This window comes from Rhincodon typus, chromosome 32, assembly GCF_021869965.1.
Source record: "Rhincodon typus isolate 14 chromosome 32, sRhiTyp1.1, whole genome shotgun sequence".
Classification (NCBI taxonomy): domain Eukaryota; kingdom Metazoa; phylum Chordata; class Chondrichthyes; order Orectolobiformes; family Rhincodontidae; genus Rhincodon; species Rhincodon typus.
The window spans coordinates 20,173,621-20,197,222 of NC_063363.1; the positions used below are offsets into that span (position 1 = coordinate 20,173,621).

A 23,602-nucleotide genomic window follows, 5' to 3' on the forward strand; every position below is an offset into this window, starting at 1 on the left:
GGATCTGGAGGTTGGTGGGGTGGTACATGAGGACGAGGGGGATTCTGTTTTTGTTATTGCAGGGAGGAGGTGTGAGGGATGAGTTGCGGGAAATGCGAGAGACGTGGTCGAGGGCGTTTTCGACCACTGTGGAGGGAAAGTTGCGGTCCTTGAAAAACGAGGACATCTGGGATGTCCGGGAGTGGAATGCCTCCTCTTGGGATCAGATGCGGCGGAGGCGAAGCAATTGGGAAAAGGGGATGGCATTTTTGCAGGAAGGCGGGTGAGAGGAGGTGTATTCTAGGTAGCTGTGGGAGTTGGTAGGCTTGAGATGGATATCGGTTTCCAGGTGGTTGTCACAGATGGAAACCAAGAGGTCCAGGAAGGAGAGAGAGTTATCAGAGATGTTCCAGGTGAACGTAAGGTTGGGGTGGAAGGTGTTGGTGAAGTGGATGAACTGTTCGAGCTCCTCATGGGAGCATGAGGCGGCACTGATACAGTCATTGATGTAATGGAGGAAGAGGTGGGGAATAGGGCCAGTGTAGCTTTGGAAGATGGATTGTTCTATGTATCCTACAAAGAGGCGGGCATAGTTTGGGCCCATGCGGGTACCCATGGCCACCCCCTTTGTTGAAAGTGGGAGGAATTGAAGGAGAAGTTGTTAAGGGTGAGGACGAGTTCAGCTAAGCGGATAAGGGTGTCAGTGGAGGGGGACTGGTCGGGCCTGCGGGACAGGAAGAAGCAGAGGGCCTTTGGGGAATGCAAGTGTATAGGGACTGGATGTCCATGGTAAAGATGAGGTGTTGGGGACCAGGGAATTGGAAGTTTTGGAGGAGTTGGAGGGCGTGGGTGGTGTCACGGACGTAAGTGGGGAGTTCCTGGACCAAAGGGGAGAAAATGTAGACGAGATAAGTTTGGTGGGGCAGGAACAGGCGGAGACGATGGGTCGATCAGGGCAGTCAGGTCTGTGGATTTTGGGAAGGAGATAGAAACTGGCGGTGCGGGGTTGGGGAACGATGAGGTTGGAGGCTGTGGGTGGGAGGTCACCTGAAGAGATGAGGTTGTGGATGGTCTGGGAGATGATGTTTTGGTGGTCGGGGGTGGGGTCATGATCAAGGAGGCGGTAGGAGGAGTTGTCAGAGAGCTGGTGTCCGGCCTCGGCGATGTCGAGATCAGTGCACCATACTACAACTGCGCCTCTCTTGTCCGCAGATTTTATACTGAGGTTGGGGTTGGAGCGGAGGGCTGCACGTTCTGTGGGGGAGAGGTTGGAGTGGGTGAGAGGGGTGGAGAGGTTGAGGTGATTGATGTCTCGACGGCAGTTGGAGATGAAGAGGTCGAGGGAAGGTAGGAGACCTTGGGATGGTGTCCAGGAGGAGGAGGAGTTTAGCAGTGTTTGAGTATGGACAGTTGGAATTGGTATCTAAAACCTTCCTTTTTATTTATGACTACAAATATCTGTCCTTCCTTATGACTATTTAAAGTATTTCTTTAGATCCCTCCCCCCGAATATTTCTTGGCCGTCCTATTTTCATAACAGGAAGAGGAAGAACATTCTCCTATGTAGCTGACAAGTCAGGTAACTTTTTAAGGGTGATGCAATCTCACTTATACTTCTCACCCCAGATTATGCAAACAACAGAGGTCAAATGACTTGTGAGGAGTTATTTGTAAGAGGAGGATACATCTATGAAGAGGCAATTTGGATATTTGTGTGATGTACTGTAGGACATTCTGACACATAATGTTCTGTCTACATGTGTTCCTCATGACTATGATAGTGACTATTGTGCTTCATTGATGTGGAATGATTGAAGGTTAGTTAGTTTGGGAGGTTTAGAAATTACAACCTGGATGCTGTACGTTCATCCAGCTATGGACTTGACAGACCAGATGATGATAGGATGAAAATGAGCAAATCTACCCTCCAGGTCACAGAGGGGACAATTTGCTTAATTAGAAGTAACTCAAACAGCTAAAAGTTTAGTGAATGTGGCTGAACTTTTCACTAGAGAGTGAGGGCTACTCACATTCTTTCTGTGGAGTGAAGTTTGAGCCAGGGCTTTGTTGATCCCATAGTCAAAGTTTGTGCAGCACATAAAATGTCCCTTTGATTCATAGTAATTGTGCTGGTCACAATCATCCAACTACTGTAATCCCATTTTTCACTTGGATAAATTTTCATTGAAACTGGGTAATACCCTGTTGTCTGTTTTCTGCTTTTTTTGCCAGTATATTCCAGAGATGCAAGATAGAAACATTTATGCACAAATTTAGAAAAAAGAATTGCAGTGTTGGATTGTTTACCTTTGAATGGTGAATCCAATTTCAGATTATTGTTAAAGAACGTATTTTCAAATAGAACAGGAAACAGAATAAGCTGCATTTCTAGAAACAACCACTAGAAGGTGGTGCTGACCATCAAAATCTTCGAATCGCACCAAGTATAATTTTAGTTCAAGACCACCAAATAATTTTGTATTGATGATAACCAGGAGAACTTCCTTTGTGATATTTGTGAAAACATTCTCAAATAACAATTCACAAGGTGAAACCTTGATCCTGAATGAAGATAGCTTGTGAAACGTAGCTCAATTGCCTTAAAGAGGAGATTGAAAAATTCAACTTTTTAAATGATAAATACAGCCAAAAGCATATTGTATTCAACAGTTTGACAGTTTCTGAGGAAGATCCTGTATTTATTAATTTGCTTGGATTTCCTTCGTTAATGTCTTTCATTGCTCCTGATGTAGCTCATGTATGAAAGAATATGAAACTTGAGAATTGTTGTGAATTTGAACTGATGTTTTGCTCTCCTTTTGTGGTTCCAAAAAAGAAATGCTGTTCTGTGCCAAAATTGGGCCTGATCATACCAGAGAGTTGCTTCATAAGGTCCCACATAATCCACAGTTCAACCAAATTGTTCTATGCATTCTGAGGCCAAATTTCTGATAAGCTGCAGACCTAAAATAGAATTCTTTGCATTTTATCTTCCATCAATGGGATGTGTAAATGCTCAGTCCCTGTGCTGTGCACATAACGTACAAATGACATAAAACAATGAAGTAGTGGCTTTTTTCATAGTTTATAGCTAAAATAACACATTATTTTGAGTTCATGAATTTAAATGTATTCAGTTGGGCCATTATTTTTCAACATGAGTGGCTGCAGCAAGGAAACTATTGTAAATTCAGGAAACTTGCCTCTGTCACTGACTTGACTCGAGGGGTAGGTTTGCAGACCTGTGATCAACTTATAATTTTAGCAGAGTGACACAAAAGCCTCAGGAAATCATTGTGCATAATAGTGTAACTCAGCTATTTCATTGTGACTTCTGTGTTGGAGGCTGAACTTGAAGGCGTGCATAACCTTTACAATTATGCAGGAGTTTCTACGTCTGGAATCTATGGAGTTTTGTGAGTACTCTTCACAAAGATTCAAGATATTAATCTAGCCATCTCATCAAGGCAGTTTTGTTAAAAAGAGGTACCAGTTTTCTTGGGATTTTCTTGCATCATGATTTGTTGCTCATTAGTGAGAGGTGAAGATTTTAGTTTAATTTTGACTGGCAGTAAAGCCTTAGGACTCGATCAAAGTTGCCATTCTCGGACTCTTTATTCTGTTTTGACCGGAGGAAAAGATGGCTCCTCTACCTTTTAATGTGCAAAGCAACTCGTCTGATATTGCACCAGTTCAAATTGTGACCCAAGATTGGCAATCAGCCATTCACTGGCATCCACCATGGCACCTGTAACAGAGAAACTCACACAACTAAATCAAAATAATTAAACCTATCCTATCAAATTCTACAGCTATGTTGTAAATAATGCAATATGATAACAAAGACATATTTCATGAAGGGAAATTTCACTTTTTGAATATTGGGAATGGTATGGATTCAAATTTGGTTTGAGATGGTAGAAAAGAAGGTTAATGTCCTAGAGGCCTCCAGAAATTGGGATTCACGTGGAGAAATTTCACTGGACTTGTCAGTGTCTGCTGTATAATTTGATATGCATATCATTGCATATCCCATCTCTATAATTTGATATACATCCTGACAATCTTAGTTTATTTTATAATTGCAACCTCTATCTTTGAACATCTGCATTCAAGACGCAAGGTGCAAGTGAAAACGCTGTTTTGAGAGCTCTGCATGCAAAGGAAATGTTTGAAATGTTTTTGCTTGTCTTTAATGGTGCCCTTTTCAGACTTGCAGAGTGGTGAAGTGTGCAGAGCTCAACTATTTTGGTCCTGGTTCAAAAAGGGACTTCAAGTTTAATTACCAGCAGTTTGGGTTATGTTGCTATAGTTATGATTTTTTTGAAGGATTGACATATTGGCCGCAGCCCTTCAGTGTTGCTGATGGCATGTGGGACTTTAGGTTCCAATGTGATCTTTAGTTTGAGGTAAAAACATAGGTTTTCTCTGTAGTCTGCCAAACCTAATTATAACTGCTGGCCATTGATTGGATAGAGGCTTTGTAAAATGCTGATGGCAATGCTGGTGACTGGACTGAGTTTTCTCTTGCACAAGCCTTTACAGCACAGTTATCAGTTGTTTGCCTTATTGTAGAGCAAGGAAGATGACTACTTAGCTTAATTGGTTAGTGTGTGGTTTAGATTAGCCCCAACAGCATGGGTTTGATTCTGTTCCAGCTGAAGATGATGTCGGACCTGTCCCCATGTCTTGCCTCAGAATGGAAGGCAATGGCAAACCACCACAGACAGAAGGTGCCATGAAGAAAGACTCAAGATCAGACAATGAACCAAGAACCTGCCTACAGGCAGAGTGCACATGAAGGAGATCAGGAAGATGGATGTTTTTAAATGAGAGGAGATTGGTACCTGTATAGGGAAGATGTTTCCAGGCAACTGAAGGAGAGCCCTCTTGACAGTACCGCTGACTACTCTTTAGGTGCGGAGATGACACACTTGCCCGTCCATCCATTTACTGACTCACTTTCAGGCAGGTAGTTAACCATTGTAAGTCATCAAAATTTGGTGACACCCATCAGGTTGATGAGGATGTCAAAAGAAAGAAAGGATATGCGTATGGCAAAGAATACAATTTACCAGATCATGAAGTGTTGCAGAATTTTTTTTTTAAATCGATCTGTGCCTTTACTTCACCGAGCACTTTGGATATACCTCCAAAGACTGGCTTTGTAGTGAGATAATACCAGAAATTTCTCAAACCTTTAAACAAAAAAGTCTTTAGGGTGGCATGGTGGCTTAGTGGTTAGCACTGCTGCCTCAGTGTCAAGGACCCAGGTTCAATTCTAGCATTGGGCAACTGTGTAGAGTTTGCATGGATTTCCACCAGGTGCACTGGTTTCCTCCCACAGTCAAAACATGTGCAGTTCAGGCGGATTACCCATAATATCCAGGGATGTACAGGCTAGGTGGATTAGCCATGGGAAATGCAGGGTTACATGGATAGGGTTGAGAAGTGGGTCTTGGTGGGATGCTCTTTAGAAGGTCGGTGTGGGCTCGATGAGCCCAGTTGCCTGCTTCCGCACTGTAGGGATTTGACGATTCTTTGAAAAAGTAATATTCTAGTTCCAAAATCACTTTTCAAAACTGGCCATCTGATGTAAGGCCATCAAAATGAAATGTTGACTCCATTTTTCTCGCCACAGATGCTGCTTGATCTGCTATGTTCAGAGTTTTCTTTTCCTATTCCAGATTTCCAACATTTTCATTGTTTCATGTTTCATTTATTTTGCTTTTGTATAACCATTTTAGTGTGAACTAGATGTCATATTCTTATCAAAACCGTTGCAGTTGGAAGATTTTACTCTGAAACCGAATTAATAGACAAGCAGTAGCTGTTGCAACTGTGCTGTGGTAAAACTTCCTAATCATAATTATTTCTATGAATTTTAGTGTAAGCAGAGCTGAAGGGAACAGTTGCCAGAATTTCTTATTTTACAATTGCTTTTGATGTGACCTTAATCCTTTGCTAAAGATCACAATCTACCTGTACCTAAATTATGATGTTTATTTCCCTCTTATCAAAAGTTCACATGTTTTATATTCTAGATCATGTCCGTGATCTTTACTGTTCAACAACTCCGATCTTTGATGTCAGAACACACTTGCTAAAAGGATTGCATGCTTATTGCCTGTGAAGCCATAACTTTCTTGGATGATTTTCAAACATTTTTAAAGGCAGATCTAAAATAAGAAGGAGATTTGAGGAGCAGAATCATAAAATTTTATCAGAATGCTTGTTTAATATACAGTGCATGTTTTATGAGCATCCCAGTTATTCCTAACCTTAACTCTTTGCAATGAATATGTGGTTAATAAAGAATTTCAAACTTACCATTTTAATGGACTAACAGTTGAGTGGATATATAATTGGTGAATACCATTGCATATGCCATTTCCTGCTCTTTGCAATCAATTTCTCATTAACATCTGAATTAAAATCAAAAGTGAACAAAAGATAGCCGGCAAGTGCCAGATTCCTAGATCTCTTTCCTGTTCAGACAGAAGGCCGCCATCATGTAGTGTTAACTCTATTTTTCTCTCCACAAAAAATTTCTGCATTTTTCTGCTTCTTTCTCAGCTCTGATATGCCTAGGCTGAGTCATTTAATTCTGCGCATCTGTATGTTTGTAGAGAGAGGCACCACATCTTAGCTTAACACCTGAAAGCAAAGGGGGCAAAAAATAAATCAGCATGGCCTTCACTCTTGATTACTATTCCAGCTTTTGTTCATTTCTTCACATGCTTTCCTCTATTGGAGAATGGTGTGGAGTGCTGGAAGGAGTTTGCGCATTAATTAACAACCTATTTGAAGCCACTTGTGATCAGGTCAAGAATGAGAGGAAACAGATTTAGAGTGATTACTAAAAGAAGTAAAAATGATATAAGAGAAAGCTTTTTCATACAGCAAGTTCAATTGCGGCAGTTAAGAGAGAATTGGATTGTTCTTTTTAAAATAACTATGTGCAGCGTTACGAAGGAGAATGGTACTGGGTGAGATAATCATTTGGGAAGCCAGCACAAGTACAATGGGCCAAATGGTTTTTTCTTTCGCTGTGATATAAATGCTGTTTTTGGTGAACAGCAAGTCCTGGAGTGGGACCTGAAACCAGGGACTTTAGCTCAAAATTTAAAATGCTACCCATTGAGTCATCAGACCTGAGCTGCTCAGGCCATTGGATCCTGCTGTAAACTGTACATAAAGGATAGGACCAAACTTGCCTGTGATAACAATCACAATCAAATAATTAACATTCCTTTTCATGAGAGATAACAACTAGCATTAATATAATCCATTCAATGCGGTAATCCTCTTTCTTCAAACAATATGCTTCACTAGAGCATCACGAGTTAAACTGAGTCAGAGGAAAGTCTCAAAAAAGGAGCAGGGAGAGGTTTGAGGAGAAAGTACCGGAGCTTCTACTGCTCAGACAGCTGGAAGAAGGGGCTATTAATGGTGGAGAATTGAATATTAGAAATGCACAAGAGGCCACCCTTGGAAGACAGTAAATATCCTAGAGGGTTACGAGGCTGAAAGAGAGAGATTGCAAAGAAAGAGAAGTGTGAGTCTCTGAAAGCGTTTGAAAACACAAGAAGAATGTTAAAACCTGCGGCATTGTTGGACCAGTTGCCAATAGGTCGGTGAGTAAAGGGGTAATTAAGAGGTGGTATACAGGGTATTAGTTGTTTCCTGTGGAGATTGAATTATTAGTTAGGAGCTTAATAAAACAATGGAAGAGAGAAAATTGCTAAAATATTTATGTAGTAGTATTGTGTAATGTTAAAACATTAGTACTGAAATACAATCTATGGTATGCTCTTAAAACTAGACATTAAAACAGAATTAATGATTTGGCAAAATTATAATGATTTCTGTGTAGCTATTACAATGAACAGCAATAAAAAAAGCTGAAGGGAAATTCAAGGCTGAAAATACAAGTATCTGACAAATAAATGGGTTCAGAAAATGTACCACAAATGAGGAGTTGATGAAATGATGTTTGAACTACAGTAAAATTCCATTCAAGCTCCGAGATGAGAAATAAAACATTAAACAAGATGACTCTTAATTAGGCTTGTTAGGAACAGTGTTTAGGAGTCCAGGTGCTGTAACCTTGAAAACTAAAACATGAGAACAAAGGCTATTCTTTTGCAGCAGGGAACATTTTACATCAATGCACAGAGCAGTGGCCTTGAAATTTTGAAATGTCAGCACCTTGCATTTTAGCAAGTGGTGTGAATGTGTGGCAAAGGAGTTGCTGTTGGAAGGAGGCCTTTAGATTCCTGATCACTGGGTTCATTTTTGGGGAAGGTGTGACCTGAATAAATCTGATGGGTTCTTGTAAAGTGAAACCAGACTAACATCCTTGTGGGGTGTTTGTTATTGCAATTGGTGGGGCTTTAAACTAATTTGGCACGGGGAGGGATAGCGAGAGGTGGTGCACAGACAAATATGGAGGAATTATCAAAACTGTGGGGAAGAGCATGTATAGTCCCATTATGACACACGGAGAATGGCAAAGCTGGATAGCGTTATTTGAATGAAAGGAGTCTTACGAGGAAGGCAGATGAGTTGACAGTGTGGTTTAACACATGGGGATTTATATCATTGCTATCACAGAAACATGGTTGAGGGAAGGGCAGCTCAAATATTCTGGAGTATAGAATCTTTAGGCAGGGCAGGGAGGAGTGTGTAAAAGAAGAGATCGTTTTGCAATATTGATCAAAGAATCATTTACTACAATAGGAGGGATGATGTTTTAGAAGGTTCCTCAATAGAGATTGAACTTTAAAACAGAAAGGGAACAATCACATTTATTAAACATGTTCTATAGACGGTCAACCTGACAGTAAGAGATAAAAGGGTAGGTATGTAGGCAAATCTCAGTGAAGTGTAAAGTGAATAGGATAATATTTGAGGATTTCACCTTCCTGGATGTTAGGGATATATGAAATGTGAAGGGCTTAGGCAGAGCAGAATTATTAAAATGTATCTAGGAGAGCTTTTTAAAGGCAGCCCGTAGAAAGCCCTGCAGTAGATGGGGTAGTGCTCGAGGAATGGGGGTGATGTAGTGTTAAAATCACTGGACTAGTAATCCAGTATAACAAGCCATGGCAGATGGTGAAATTTGATGTAATTTAAACACAAAAGTTTGCAATGGAAAAGCTAGCCTGATGGTGACCATGTAAACTTCTGTTGCTGTAAAAAGTCCATCTGGTTCACTGATTCACCTAGAGATAGTAGGAACTGCCGATGCTGAAGTCTGAGATAACAAGGTGTGGAGCTGGATGAACACAGCAGGCCAGGCAGCATCAGAGGAGCAGGAAGCTGACGTTTTGGGTCTGGACCCTTCTTCAGAAATGGGGGAGGGGAAGGGGGTTCTGAAATAAATAGAGACGGGGGAGGCGATGATAGAAGGTGGATAGAGGAGCAGATAGGTGGAGAGAAGACGGACAGGTCAAAGAGACTGGGATGAAGCCAGTAAAGGTGAGTGTAGGTAGGGAGTTGGGATGGGGATTGGTCAGTGAGGTAGGAGGAGCGGATAGGTGTGAGAAAATTTGGACAGGTCAAGGAGACGGGGACGAGCTGGGCTGGTCTTGGGATGAGGTCGGGGGAGGGGAGATTTTGAAGCTTGTGAAGTCCACATTGAGACCATTGGGCTGCAGGGTTCCCAAGCAGAATATGAGGTGTTATCCTCCAGCTTTCGGGTGGCATCGTTGTGGCACTGGAGGAGGCCCAGGATGGACATGTCGTCCAAGGAGTGGGGAGGGGGAGTTGAAGTGGTTCGTGACTGGGAGGTGTAGTCGTTTGTCAAGAACCAAGTGTAGGTGTTCCACAAAGCGGTCTCCAAGTCTCTGCTTGGTTTCCCTGATGTACAGGAGGCCACATCAGGATCAGCAGATATAATATACCACATTAGCAGATGTGCAGGTGAATATCTGTTTAATATGGAAGGTTTTCTTGGGGCCTGGGGTGGGGGTGAGGGGGCAGGTGTAGCACTTCCTGCGGTTGCAGTGAAAAGTGCCAGGCATGATGGGGCTAGTGGGGAGTGGGGAGTGTGGAGTGGACAAGAGAGCCACACCTCCGGAAGGTAGATAAGGGTGGGGAGAGAAAAATGTCCTTGGTAGTGGGTTCCGATTGCAGGTGGCAGAAGTGGCAGAGGATAATATGTTGAAACCTGAGGTTGATGGGGTGATATGTGAGGACGAGGGGAATTCTGTCTTTGTTGTTATTGCGGGGAGGGGGTGTGAGGGCTGAGGTGCGGGAAACGCGAGAGATGTGGTCGAGGGCATTTTTGACCACTGTGGAGGGGAAATTGTAGTCCTTGACAAACGAGGACATCTGGGATGTCCGGGAGTGGAAGGCCTCATCTTGGATGTGGAGGTGAAGGAATTGGGAATAGGGGATGGCATTTTCAAGAATAAGAAAGAAAGGGAAGCTTATGACAGACACCCAGGGCTCAAAACAACAGAAGGCCTAAAGGAGTATCAAAAGTGCAGAGGTTTATTTAAAATATAAATGAGAGGGCAAGTAAAAACTATGGTGGGTAAAAGTAAATCCAAAGGCTAAGGAAATTCGGCATGCCCACGAGGACTTTTACCAATTCTTATTGATGCACCGTAGAAAGCGTCCTACCTGGATGCATCACAGCTTGCTTTGGAAATTGATCTGCCTAAGACTGCAAGAAATTCGAGAGAGTTGTGAACACAGCTCAGTCTATCACGCAAACCATTGACTGTCTACACATCCTGCTGCACCAGGAAAGCAGCCAACCTCAAAGACCACTCCCACCCCACTTAAACTCTCTTCCACCCTCTATCAGGCAGAAGATACAAAGTTTGAAAACACGTACCAAAAGATTTAAGAACAGCTTCTTTCCTGCTGTTATCAGACTTATGAACAGCCTCTTATATAGTTAGAGTTGATCTTTCTCTACAGCTTCTCTTGTAGCTGTAACATTATATTTGGCATTCTGTTGTAATACCCTGATGTACTTGTGTAAGGGTTTGATTTGACTTGTTAGCATGCAACACTGTATTTCAGTACATGTGACAATAATAAATCAAATCAAGAGGTGTTTTATAAGTATATTAGGGGCAAGAGGATAACCAGGGAAAGAATAATACACAACAAAGACATAAGTGGCAATATGTGTATATGGCTGGAAGACATGGTTAAGGTTTTAAGCGAGTACTTTTCAGTACTATAAAGAAGAATGATGTAGGTATAGAAATCAGAAAGGGGAACAGTGATAAAACTGAACAAATTAAGATTGAGAGAGAGGAGGTGTCAGTGGTTTTAGCCGACTTAAAATTGGATAAACCCCTAGGCATCCCAGATTATCGTGAGAGACAAGGGAGAAGAGTTCAACAGCCCTAACATTGACTTTATGACCACAGGAGAGGTGCCAGAGGAAAACAGCTAATGTGATGCTATTATTTGAGAAGGATGGTAGTGATAAACCAGAGAACTAAAGACCAGCAGGTCTGGCAATACTAGAAACATTTGGAAACATTCTGAGGAACAATGTTAATCCTCTCATGGAGAAACAAGGATTAACCATGGATAGTCAGCATAGCTTTATTGGGGGTGGGGTGATCAAGTACAATGATTTTAATTGAATTCTTGGATTTGGTGACAAAGTGTGTCAATGAGGGTAGTATGCTGATGTTGTCCACATGGACTTCGGTAAGACTTTTGACAAGGTGTCATATAGGAGACTGGTCAAGAAGGTAAGATCCTATGTATTTTGCCAAATTGTTTATAAAATTGGCATAGTGGCAGGAGGCAGACAGTGCTGGTGAAAAATTGTTTTTTGATTGGAACCTGTGTCCAATGATGTACCATAGGGTTCAGTACTAGGTCCCTGTGTATTCGTCATGAATGTAGGTGTCATAATTAGTAAGTTTACAGATAACACAAAATTAGTGATCTGGTAAATAATGAGGCGAAATCCTTAGGCAATGGAGTGATATATTTCAGCTAGTCAGAATGGCTGAACAGTGGCAAATGGAGTTTAATCCTTCTGAGTATGAGGTAATACATTTTGGGAGGACCAACAAGGCGAGGAAATACACAATGTGAGGATCCTGGGAAGATCAGAGAATTAGAGAGAACTTGGTGCAAGTGTCCGTAGATTCTTGAAAGCAACGGGCCAGCTGCTTTAGCAAGGTAAGGAAGGCTATGGGATACTTGCCTTTATTGGTCGAGGCATTGAATGCAAGAGCAAGGAGGTGGTTATTATGGAGATGAATAAGATATTAGTTTGGCCATAGCTGGAGTATGCAGTTCTTGTTGCCATACTACAGGAAGGACATGACTGCATTAGAGAATGTGCAAGAGATTCTCCAGGATGTTGCTCAGTCTGGAGCATTTCAATTATAAAGAGTGACTAATTAGGCTGGAGTTTTCCTTAGAGCAGGGAAGGCTAGGAGGGACCTGATTGAAGTTTAAAACATATGAGAGGCATTTACGGGATGGATAATAAGGAATTTTTCCAATTAGTAAAGGAATTAATAACCAGGACACATATGTTTAAAGTAAAGGACAGAAGATTTAGAGGGGACTTAAGGAAAAACTTTTTTACCAAGAGTGTGGTGGGTATCTGGAACTCTCTGCCTGAAAGGGTGGTAGAGGTGGGCATCATCATAATATTCCAGAAGAATTTAGATGGATACGTGAATGTATGAGAAAGTTCTGGGAAATGGGATTAGAGTAGATAGGTGCTTGACAGTTTTGGGCATGATAGGCTGAATAGCCTTTTTCTGTGCTGTAATATTAAGTATTTCTTGCATGGGCCATTGTATAACATTTCAGGACAGTCCATGTGTCATGAGTAGCAAACATAACTCAGTGCAGAGGGAAATCTCAGGGTTTTGAACATTTAGAAGGAAATCTATGGATTATCCCTAACAATAAATTGTGTTTTTGTACTTGGATGAATTCCATGCAATAATGTCTTTTGTGACCAAACAGTGAAATGGAGCTGGCAGTATATCTTGAATTTGTCAACTCTTGATATTAATCCTAGATTGATATTCGTACTGCATTTTGCTCTAAAAGAATTCTAATCTGTTTTTAAATTGTATTATAAATGGTCTATAATGCAAAGTGGGTGCTTTAAATTATCAGGCTCTTCAATAACAGATTTCATCCTCCTGAAGTATCCTGCTTAAATATTTATCAATAAAGTAGACAAACACTTTCTTAATCCTCTGATAACATTAATTGCAATTACACATAAGGGAATTGAAGGTAAGATTGTAACATTGAACAAAGACTATCTTTGCTAGGTTCAGCTTGAATGTTCACTAAAAGCTGGCAATATTCCCAAAGTCGCTGCATTCTAGCATTATGCAATTTGAATACTAATAGAAAGCTGATTAGTTTCATGCTAAGTCCTTGAAATGACTGCATCACCTTAATGCCTCTAATCCTAGTACAGATGATTTTCGCTGAATACATAATAATTCCCATTAGTTGTTGTCTTGCTCATTTCATAGACAAAATATGGAATAAAATCATTATTTGTAGAATAATCCATGAAACATTGCATTTCCTAATTTTATCACCAAATCTTCATAAAGAAAGAGCAGTAATACAGTCACAGAGAGAATATAAACTATTGCCTGTTCTTGTAGGAAACTGAAAAATGCTGATTTTGAGATGTGGCCAGTGATATTGTGGAATAAAGAATATTGTTTAACTTTAGAAATGAATTACTGCACATCCAATAGTACTTGGATTTAGGCCTTACCTTGTTATTATGAGACAACAGGCTGATGTGACACCTAGTAAGTCTCTTTTTTTAGTAATATTTAATATTGCTTTAGACTGTCTGATTTTTGATCCCAATGGGATACAGGTTTACAACACAAATTTGAGGACAATTAGTATTAATTGAGATTAACCTTACAGAGAGGTCATAAAATTCAACAGAGACATAGAACTATAATATTTTGGTTGGACAGAAAGATATTGTGAGCTTAAAGGCATGATCTCAGTTTTTATACTGCTCTTTTTATAATATTTCATATAATTTGAACATGAGTCAGATGAATCAAACGGTTGATGCTCTTAGCAATCAACACCTGGCTGACTGTTTTGATGGAGTCAATATCAAACAGAGCGACTGAATAACAAATTGCTAGCAGGATCCCGAGCTTTTGAATATTCTTCCTGTGTTACTTAATGAATTAGAGTCAAAAAGTCATAAGGTCCTACAGCATGGAGATTGGCCCTTCGACCCAAACTGGTCCATGCCGACTAAAATGTCCATCCACGCTAACCCCATTTCTCTGCACTTGCCCATATCCTTCTAAACCTTTTCTATCCATGTATTCATCCAAATGTTGTTAATGTACCTGCCTCGACCACTTCCCCTGGCAGCTCATTCCATATGACCACCACCCTCTGTTTTTAAAAAAGTTGCCCCTGAGGTTGCCGTGTATTCTTTCCCTTCTTACCTTTAAACTGATGCCCTCTATTCCTTGAATCCCCAACCCGGGGAAAAAGACTGAGTGTATTCACCCTATCCATGCCTCTCATGATCTTAAACACTTCTACAAGATCACCCCTCAGTCTCCTACACTCTAAAGAAAAAGGTCCTAGTTTGCTCAACCTCTCCTTATAACTCATTCTCGTGAGTCCTGGCAACTTCCTTGTAAATTTCTTCTGCATTCTTTCCAATTTAGTAACATCCTTCCTATAGCAAGGTGACAAAAACTGAAAACAATACTCCAAGTGCGGCCTCACCAATGTCCTGTACAACTGCAAAATAACTTCCCAACTTTAATACTCAGTGCCCTGACTGATGAAGGCAGTGTGCCAAAAGCTTTCTTCACTGCCCTGTCCACCTGTGACTCCACTTTTAGAAGTGTGCACCTGAACTCCAAGGACCCTGTGTTCCACTACACTCCTTAAGGCCCTATCATTCACCATGAAACTATCTTAATTTGACTTCCCAAAATGCAACACCTCACACTTATCTATATTAAATTCCATGTGCTATTTCTTCGCCCACTTCCCCAGCTGATCAAGATCCTGCTGCAATTTCTGATAGCCTTCTTCACTGTCCACGATACCGTCTATTTTAGTGTCATCCATAAACTTACTAATCATGCCTTGTACATTCTTATCATTGATCTAGCTAACAAACAGCAATCGGCTGAGCACCAGTCACAGGTGTCCAGATCAACAAGCTGGACAGTCTTCCAATGTTACTCTCTGCTTCCTACCATCAAGCCAATTGTGTATCAAATTTGCCAGCTCTCCCTGGATTCCATGCGATCTAACATTCCAGAGCAGCCTACCATGTGGAACCTTAAAGGCCTTACTGAAATCTATCAACCTGCCCTCATCAACATTCCTGGTCACTTCAAAGAACTCTAACAAATTTGTGAGGCCTGATCTTCCACGCACAAAGCCATGCTGACTAATCAAACTCTGTCTTTCCAAACATAGATCTTATCCTGCAATCTTCTCAAGTAACTTACCTACCGCAGATAATAGGCTTACTGGTCTATAGTTCCCAGGATTTTCTTTGCAGCCCTTCTTAATAAGGGCACAACATTTGCTTCTGAAACCTCAACCGTGGCTAACGATGATGCAAATATATCAGGCAGGGCCCCTGCAATTTCTTCTCTAGCCTCTTGCAGGCTTCTTGGATATATCTGGTCAGGACCAGGAGATTTATCCACCTTCATACATTCTAATACTTCCAGCACCTCCTCTACTGGTGATGTGGACTATCCAAGATATCACCACTAACTTCGCCAAGCTCCCAAGTCTTCATGTCTTTCTCCACGGTAAACACAGAAGAAATGTACAGAGGACCTCACCCATCTCCTGTGGTTCTACACATACATGTCCATTTTGGTCCTTGAGGGGCCCTATTCTCTGTCTAGTTATTCTTGTTCCTTTAATATACTTAAAGAATCTCTTTGGATTCACCCTAATCTTGTCAGCCAAAGCTATCTTGTGCCCCCTTTTTGCCTTCCTGATTTCCTTCTTCAGTAAACTCCTGTATCCTTTATATTCCTTCAGGGATTCCCTTGATCCCAGCTGCCTGTACCTGAGCTATGCCTCTTTCTTTTTTCTGGTCAAAGTCTCAATATGTCGTGTTATCCAGGGTTCCCAACGCCTGCCAACCTTGCCCTTCACCCTCACAGGAATATATAGACCTTGAACTCAAGCTATCACTCTTTCAAAGGGCTCCCACTTGCCAGAAGTCCCTTTGCCTGCAAGCAAACTGCTCCTATCCAACCCCTGCAGGCTCCTGTCTAATTCCATCAAAATTTGCCTTGCCCCAATTTAGGACTTGAACCTGTGGGCCAGTTTTGTTCTTCTCCATAACTATTTTAAAATTAATAGAACTAGGGCCACTGGTCCTAAAGTGCTCCCCCACTGTCACCTCAGTCACCCGTCCTGCCCTATTTCCCAAGACTTTTGCCCCTTCGAGTAGCACCCTCGATATATTGCTTGAGGAAACTTTCTTGAACACATTTAACAAGCTCCACCCCATCTAAACCCTTAACACTATGGCAGTCCCAGTCTATGTTAGGAAATTTTTTTAAAAACCCACTGTGACAACCCTAATTCCCCTGCAAGTCTCCCCAATCTCCCTGCATATTTGTTCCTCTAATTCCCATTGACTATTTGGGGGCCTATTGTACAACCTCAATAACATCACCATTCCCTTATTTCTTAACTCCATCCACAAAGCCTCACTGGATGATCCCTTAGTTATTTCATCTCGAACTACTGCTGTGACACTAACCTTAATCAAAAATGCAACTCCCCCACCCCTCTTTCCTCCATCTCTGTCCTGTCTAAAGCACCTGTACCCTGGCACATTAAGCTGCTAGTCCTGTCCGTCCCTTAGCCATTTACAGAAATGTGGCTAGAATATTCCAGAACCATGTACCTATCCACGCCCTGAGTTCATGGCCCTTTCATGTGAGCCCTCTTGCATTGAAATAGATGCAATTTAATCCAACAGGCATTCCTTGTTCCCTTGTCCTGTTCCAGCCTGATCTGTCTCTTCAACTTGCTATTTCTGATTACTGTATCTCCTTCCAGCCTCACACTTGCCTCCCTGCCATTTAGGATCCCACACTGTCCCCACCCCGCCAATCGAATTTAAACCCTCCCTTGCAGCACTAGCAAATCTGTCTGCCAGGATTTTGGTCCCACTCCAGTTCAGGTGCAACCCATCCCTCTTGAACAGGTCACCTCTGCCCCAGAAAAGATCCCAAATGATCCAAGAATCTGAATCCCTGCCCCCTGCACCAATTCTTTAGCCACACATTCATCTGCCATATCCTCCTGTTCTTACCGTGACTAGCACGTGGCACTGGGAGTAATCTAGAGATTACCACCATTGAGGCTCTGGCTTTTAACCTTTGTCCTAGCTCTCTATAATCACTTCGCAGGGCCTCATCACTATTTCAACTCACGTCATTTGCACCAATGTGCATAATGACTTCTGGCTGCTCACCTTCCCCCTTGAGAATGTTCTGCAGCTGCTCAGACATCCTGGATCCTTGCACACGTGAAGCAACACACCAGCATGGATTCCCATTTGCAGCCACAGAATCTCCTGTCTGTCACCCTAACTATCGAGCATCCTATCAGTAAGGTGCTGTTTACCTTTACCCTTTCCCCCTGTGCCCCAGAGCCAGTTGTAGTGCCATTGACCTGGCTACTGCTCCTTTCCCTGATCAGTCATCCCCTCCAACAGTATGCAAAACGGTATACTTGTTTTTGAAGGAATGGCCACAGGGGATTCCTACACTGTCTTGTCTACTCCCTTTGCCTTTCCTGGTGGTCACCCAGCTACTCTCTGCCTGCACCTTAGGTGTGAACACCTCGCTAAAACTCTTATCTATGATGGGCTCAGCATCTTGGATGATCCTGAGTGCATCCTGGTCCAGCTCCAGCTCCCTAACAGTCTCCCAGGAGCTGCAGCTAGGTGCACTTCCCACAGGTGTAGTCATCAGGGATGATGGGAGTTGCCTTGAGCTCCCACATCCTGTAGGAGGAGCATGTCACTACCCTAACTACAGTCTCAACTGCTCTAAGACTAAAGAGGAAAGTCAAAAAGGACTTTACTTGAGTTTACCTGTATTCTTTGCTCAGCTGCTACTCACCGAAGCCTCCTGAGTCAACACCTTACTTCTCACTTTTTACCAATAAATTTTCAATAGCACATCTCTCTGTCCTTTTTTTTTGGTTAGAGGAGGAGGGAGGAAGGGAAACGCTACAGTGATGTAATGTTTGGGGCTTAAGTATTCCTGATACCAGGCCCATGACAATCCGTTTTGCAGTATAGGTGAGTGCTTCCAGGCTCTAATTTGGTGCCTGGTAGTAAGGCAATGGGTCTGAGGGGGACCCCTGGCTTGTGTACCTTAGAGAGTCCATAGAAGTGGGCTGTGTTGGATCCCTCTGGCTTCATTTTTTGATAGTCTGTCTTGCTGATGTCTCCTGAGCTGTGTAATTTCTTCAAGGTTGTTGTGATACAGACCTGCTGAGTTTTTCCAGCAACTTTGTTTTTGTGCCTAACTGTTGTGTTCGATCTATCGCCATCTGTTGGTATCAGGCGCACCAACATATAGACTTGCCAAAGAACTACAACGGAAACTGAAATACTTAGTTGACAACACTTACCCACTCCATCCACTCCTCCCAAGCATTCCTGAACAGCGAGGATACCAGAATAGAAGAGGATGAAATAATGGTATTGTTTGACATAGCAGCACTATTTACATCGAACTAGCCAAAGAGATAATTACCACACTGCTGAACAAATCAAGCAGGCAGGCACCCCACGACACAGTCAGCATCAACAAGGACAGCACCCTGAAACTGCTGGATCTGTGCCTCATAACCCACTTCACCTTCAATGACCGTATGTTCAAACAAAACAACAGAACACCAATGGGATCCCTAACATCAGGACTGATGGCAGAAGCGGTAATGCAAAAATTAGAATGGATAGCGCTCCCCACTATCCAACCCAAAATCTGCATTCGCTACGTAGATGACACCTTCGTGATTATCAAATGCACAAGACTAGAAGAAACCCACCGACACATAAACAACATCCTCACCGGAATAAAATTCATAAAAAGAAGAAAACAACAACCCTTCCTGGACATAATGGTGGAACATAAGAACAACGGGGAACTCCAGACTGCTTACACAGAAAGACAACACATATGGACCAGATACTTAATGACACCAGCAACCATCCCAACACCCATAAACGGCGCTGCTTCAGGAAATTATTCAAATGAGCCACAACACACTGCAGCAACCCAGAACTGCGCAAAGCAGAACAGGAGCACTTATACAGAGTTTTTAAAAGGAATGGATACCCAAAAAGCACAATCCGCTGTTACCTCCCTGAAAGACCACAACAAGAAAACAAAACATGGCCAGACACACTAGTCACCCTACCGTACATCAGAGACATACCAGAGATGACTGCAAGGCTACTCAGACCCCTAGGTATCAGGGTAGCCCACAAACCATAACCACCCTGAGACTGCTACTGACGAACATAAAGGACCATACCCACAACTAATAAAACTAATGTTATATACAAGATACTATGCAAGGACTGTGAGAAACATTGCGTAGGCAAAACTGAAAGAAAACAACAATAAGGATACATGAACACCAACTAGCCACCAAGCTACACAACTAGTTCTCACCGGTCTCAATACAGATGGACAAGGAAGGACACAAATTTGACTGGGACAACACATCCATAATAGCACAAGCCAAAATAGAGACATGCCAGAGAATTCCTGGAGGCCTGGCATTCCAACCAGAACTCTGTCAACAAACACATTGAACTGCACACGATATGCAAACCACTGAAGGACAGAACCGGAAGTAACGGTAACCACCCCAGCAAACGGAGGCATATAATTAACAAGCAGGACAGAACATCAACACTTCATTGGAGGCTCACTGACGATGTTACCTAGCAAGGTAACAAAATGTCTACAACCAAATACACTGGCTCAATGAGCAAGTCTGCAACCTAAAATAGGAATGTTGCCAGAAGCAATTTTAATCAACTTATGCTGTGCCAGATCTCGGAAATTGGAGGAAAATGTTTAGTTGCGCACACACACAATTAATGCAGTTCTCCTTTGTGGTCACACAATTCTATATTTGGGAGTAAAGTGATGATTACAATGTAATAAGTCCTCTCCTCTGAGATAAATCAACTTTTCATTCAGTCCTGTTGAAATCGTCATCGCTGCTGGCAATTTTGACTTGTTAACCAAAATTTCAGCTGCGTTTAATTTGTAGCACTTTTGATATAATATGAAGAAACAAGAATTTCTACAATTTGTTAGCAGATGTTAATCTGTAAGGCAGTATATAATTGAATAAGTGAACTTACTAAGCATTCAGGTAGTAAGTAAGGTTAATATTGTAATGGAGGAGGTTGGTGTAATATATGGTGTCATGCTGTGTACTGCTGCACATAGAGGATGACTAAAATGTTGCAGATGAGTTGATTAAAATACTTTATTACTATATTTAAATATTCAAGTATTAATCTTAATTTTTGGCCAGAATTTAGAGGTGAAATGCCCAAAAATTGCCCCAAAAATGATGTCAGTATTAAAATTGAATGCTGAAGAATGATAGTAAAACCATAGAAAAACACAACAGAGAATGATACCATTCATCCTGTCAAACATGTGCTATTGCTTTTGAAGAATGGTTTAAGAAATCCAGTTGGTTATACTTTTCCATTCTTTCCCATTTGCCTGCAATTGCTTTTTTTCCTTCAAGTATTTATTCAGTTCCCTTTTGAAGACCAATCTGTGTCCTTCACTTTATCAAACAGCACCTAACTGCTCATTGTCTTCCACATGTTGCCCTTAGTTCTTTTACCAAGTTTTTTTTAAACTATACCTTTTATTATCAACTCTTAAGCTATTAAAATTTATCAGTAACACAGCTGGAATTTTGGATAACAAGTCAAAAGCAGTGAGGATTTCAACAGGACTGAATGAAAAGTTGATTTATTTTAAACAAGAAGCTTTATTACATCATGCTATCCCCGAGTATACAATTGTGTGACCATGAAGGGAAACTGCATTAATTGTATATATGCAATTAAACACTTCATTACTCAGTTCTCTGTTAATCAGTCTAAGACATTTGCAAAATGCCTTTATCAAATCAACAACTCACTTTCTCTGCTCTGTGGGTCACTGAGCATTGGAAGTAATCCCTTGCATTGCACTATCAGAAGTTGAAATATATCTAACCCCTAAATAAGGGCTGCTGCTAAATAAACCATGAAAGCTTTACATCAAAATATTGCTTACTAGGGTTGAAAGACAAGGTCACATGCCTCTCTTGACTTGTTCTAGACATTGTGTGAGCAAAGAACTTGGAAAGTAAACGTTAAGAGACCTGAAGCATTTAGGTGTCAGTTCTTTCATTGAACTAGTAATTCAGGGACACTAACATATCAAAGCCTTGCAATTCCCTTCCTAATGGCATTGTGAGTGTACAAGCACCCAATGGATTGCTGCAGCTCAAGAAGACAACTCACTACCGCTTTCTCAAGGGCAACAATTGATGAGCAATAAATGCTGGTCCAGCCAGCGATGCTTACATCCCAGGAATTAATTTTTAAAAGCATCTTTAGGAGGTAATTTAAACCAAAAGAGTTGATCCTGTATAAAAGTGTTTGGCAGACTGTGTTTTTGTATTTTATCCAATATCAAAATAACTTTCCCTTTGCACATATGATTGTAAATCAAATTTTTTTCACACAGTTTTCTTATGTAGATTCAAAACTGTGTTTGGGAGATGGAGATCAACGGTATACATTTACTTATATCTTCAGGAAGGGGGTTGATTAGAAATTTGTGGGGAAGCTGGAAGTGGGGATTTCTTTACACACTAATTGACAGGTTTGCTTCCAGATAGATGGAGAAACAAAGACAAAGTGTGTGGCTGGGAGGAGGCAGCTGTGGAGGTGTGAAGGAAGAAAACCCATTTATGAAGGAATGGAAGGTAGTCATTGCCTTCTGGATTGAGGGGAGGAATGGTTGATTATTAGCTAATGATCCCAAAGATTCAAGGATGGAAATTTAAGGCCTGGAGACTGAAGACCTGGAGGACATGCAGTTGGAGTGGTTGGAGGCTTGGCAATGCTGACGTGCAATCAGAGGCCTCAGTGTAAGTGCATTGAAGACTGGGAATGGAAGAAGGTTGGAAGCACAAGAGTGAGTCCAGAGTTTTAGGGGTTTTCTATGAAGGGGAAGAGCATAACTGCCTAACCCACCCCTCCCTGAAGGTCAGAGTTTTAAAAATTCATTAACAGAATTAAGGTGTCACTGGCTAGGCAGCATTTATTGCCTATCCCTAATTACCCAGAGGGCAGTTCAGAGTCAACCACATTGCTGTGTGTCTGGAGCCACATGTAGGCCAGACCAGGTAAGGATGACAGTTTCCTTCCCTTGAGGGCATTAGCAAACCAGGTGGGTTTTTCCTGACAATTCACAGTGGATTCATGGTCATCATTAGACTCTTAATTCCAGATATTTTATTGAATTCAAATTCCACCATCTGCCATGGCAGGATTCAAACCCAAGTCCCCAGAACATTATCTGAGTCTCTGGATTAACAATCCAGCAATAATACCATTAGGCCATCACCTCCCCAGGATGTAAATAAAGTTTTACAAGGATTGCTTAATGCAAAGGTGAATGCATTCAAATTCATCTCCTGGATTTAAAATCCTTGCGTGAATGTCACTGTTGGATTTCCTGAGATTGAAGAAATCTGATTGATAGCAGTTGAAGTTGAAAACCTTAATGGCAATCAGGTTTGAAGCTTCATTCATCATATTTTAAATTCAGCATTCCTCCATGAAGTGGGTTAGTCATCTGTCCACTTTCCTACCTTAGCTAGCTAAAGACAGAGCTAGGTTGCAGGTAGGTTTGTATTGGCAGTCTGACTTTTAAGACTTTAAGTACCTACCTGATCCAAACCTACCAGATATCTTGGGTAATAATCCCTATTTTAATGGCTGATAATGTTACTTAAACTTATTTGACAATGTACTTCTGTTAATAGAGCTCTGCACAATTGACACCTTCTTTCAGCACAAGCCAGGCAAGCCATGAGGTGACCTGGTGACATTTAAGATCAAGGAATTGACATCAGCTGGATATGATCATCACCAGATATGACTCTCTGAGCAGCATTCTCAACACAGACAACAAACACAGATACAAATCACTGCCTGAAGCACATTAAGGGAAGATTGCAACCATTGATACTCTTTCATTGAAAGTAGAACCATTGTTGTATCCACATCAACCATGTTTCCTAGCCAGATAAATTCCAACAGTTCTATAACATTTTTGAGCAAGTGTTTTCCTGGCTTTCCCACACAGAGTCCAGAAGTAAAATAGAACAGGTTCAAGACAACATCTACAATCATGCACTCTCAACATGTGGGAAGCTAAAGCAGACAAATTTTGTCTGTTGACAGGGCTGGATGAACACAGCAGGCCAAGCAGCATCATAGGAGCAGAAAGGCTGACGTTTCGGGCCTAGACCCTTCATCAGAAAAGGG

The 23,602-nt window shown here is 41.6% G+C and overlaps 1 protein-coding gene across 2 annotated transcripts in view; it reads left to right on the plus strand.

The window, feature by feature from the left end:
* Window positions 1-23,602, plus strand: part of LOC109912035 (RNA-binding protein 7) — a 44,768-nt gene that overhangs the window by 17,400 nt on the left and 3,766 nt on the right. The window contains exon 6 of one of the 2 annotated variants that reach the window (XM_048615427.1): window positions 6,024-6,308. The exons of the other annotated variant lie outside the window; for it this stretch is intronic. Within the exon in view, the coding sequence (XP_048471384.1) occupies window position 6,024 (1 nt within the window). The 3' untranslated portion in view covers window positions 6,025-6,308. Of the gene's footprint in view, window positions 1-6,023; window positions 6,309-23,602 lie in introns of those variants that run through there. 2 annotated transcript variants of the gene reach the window in all.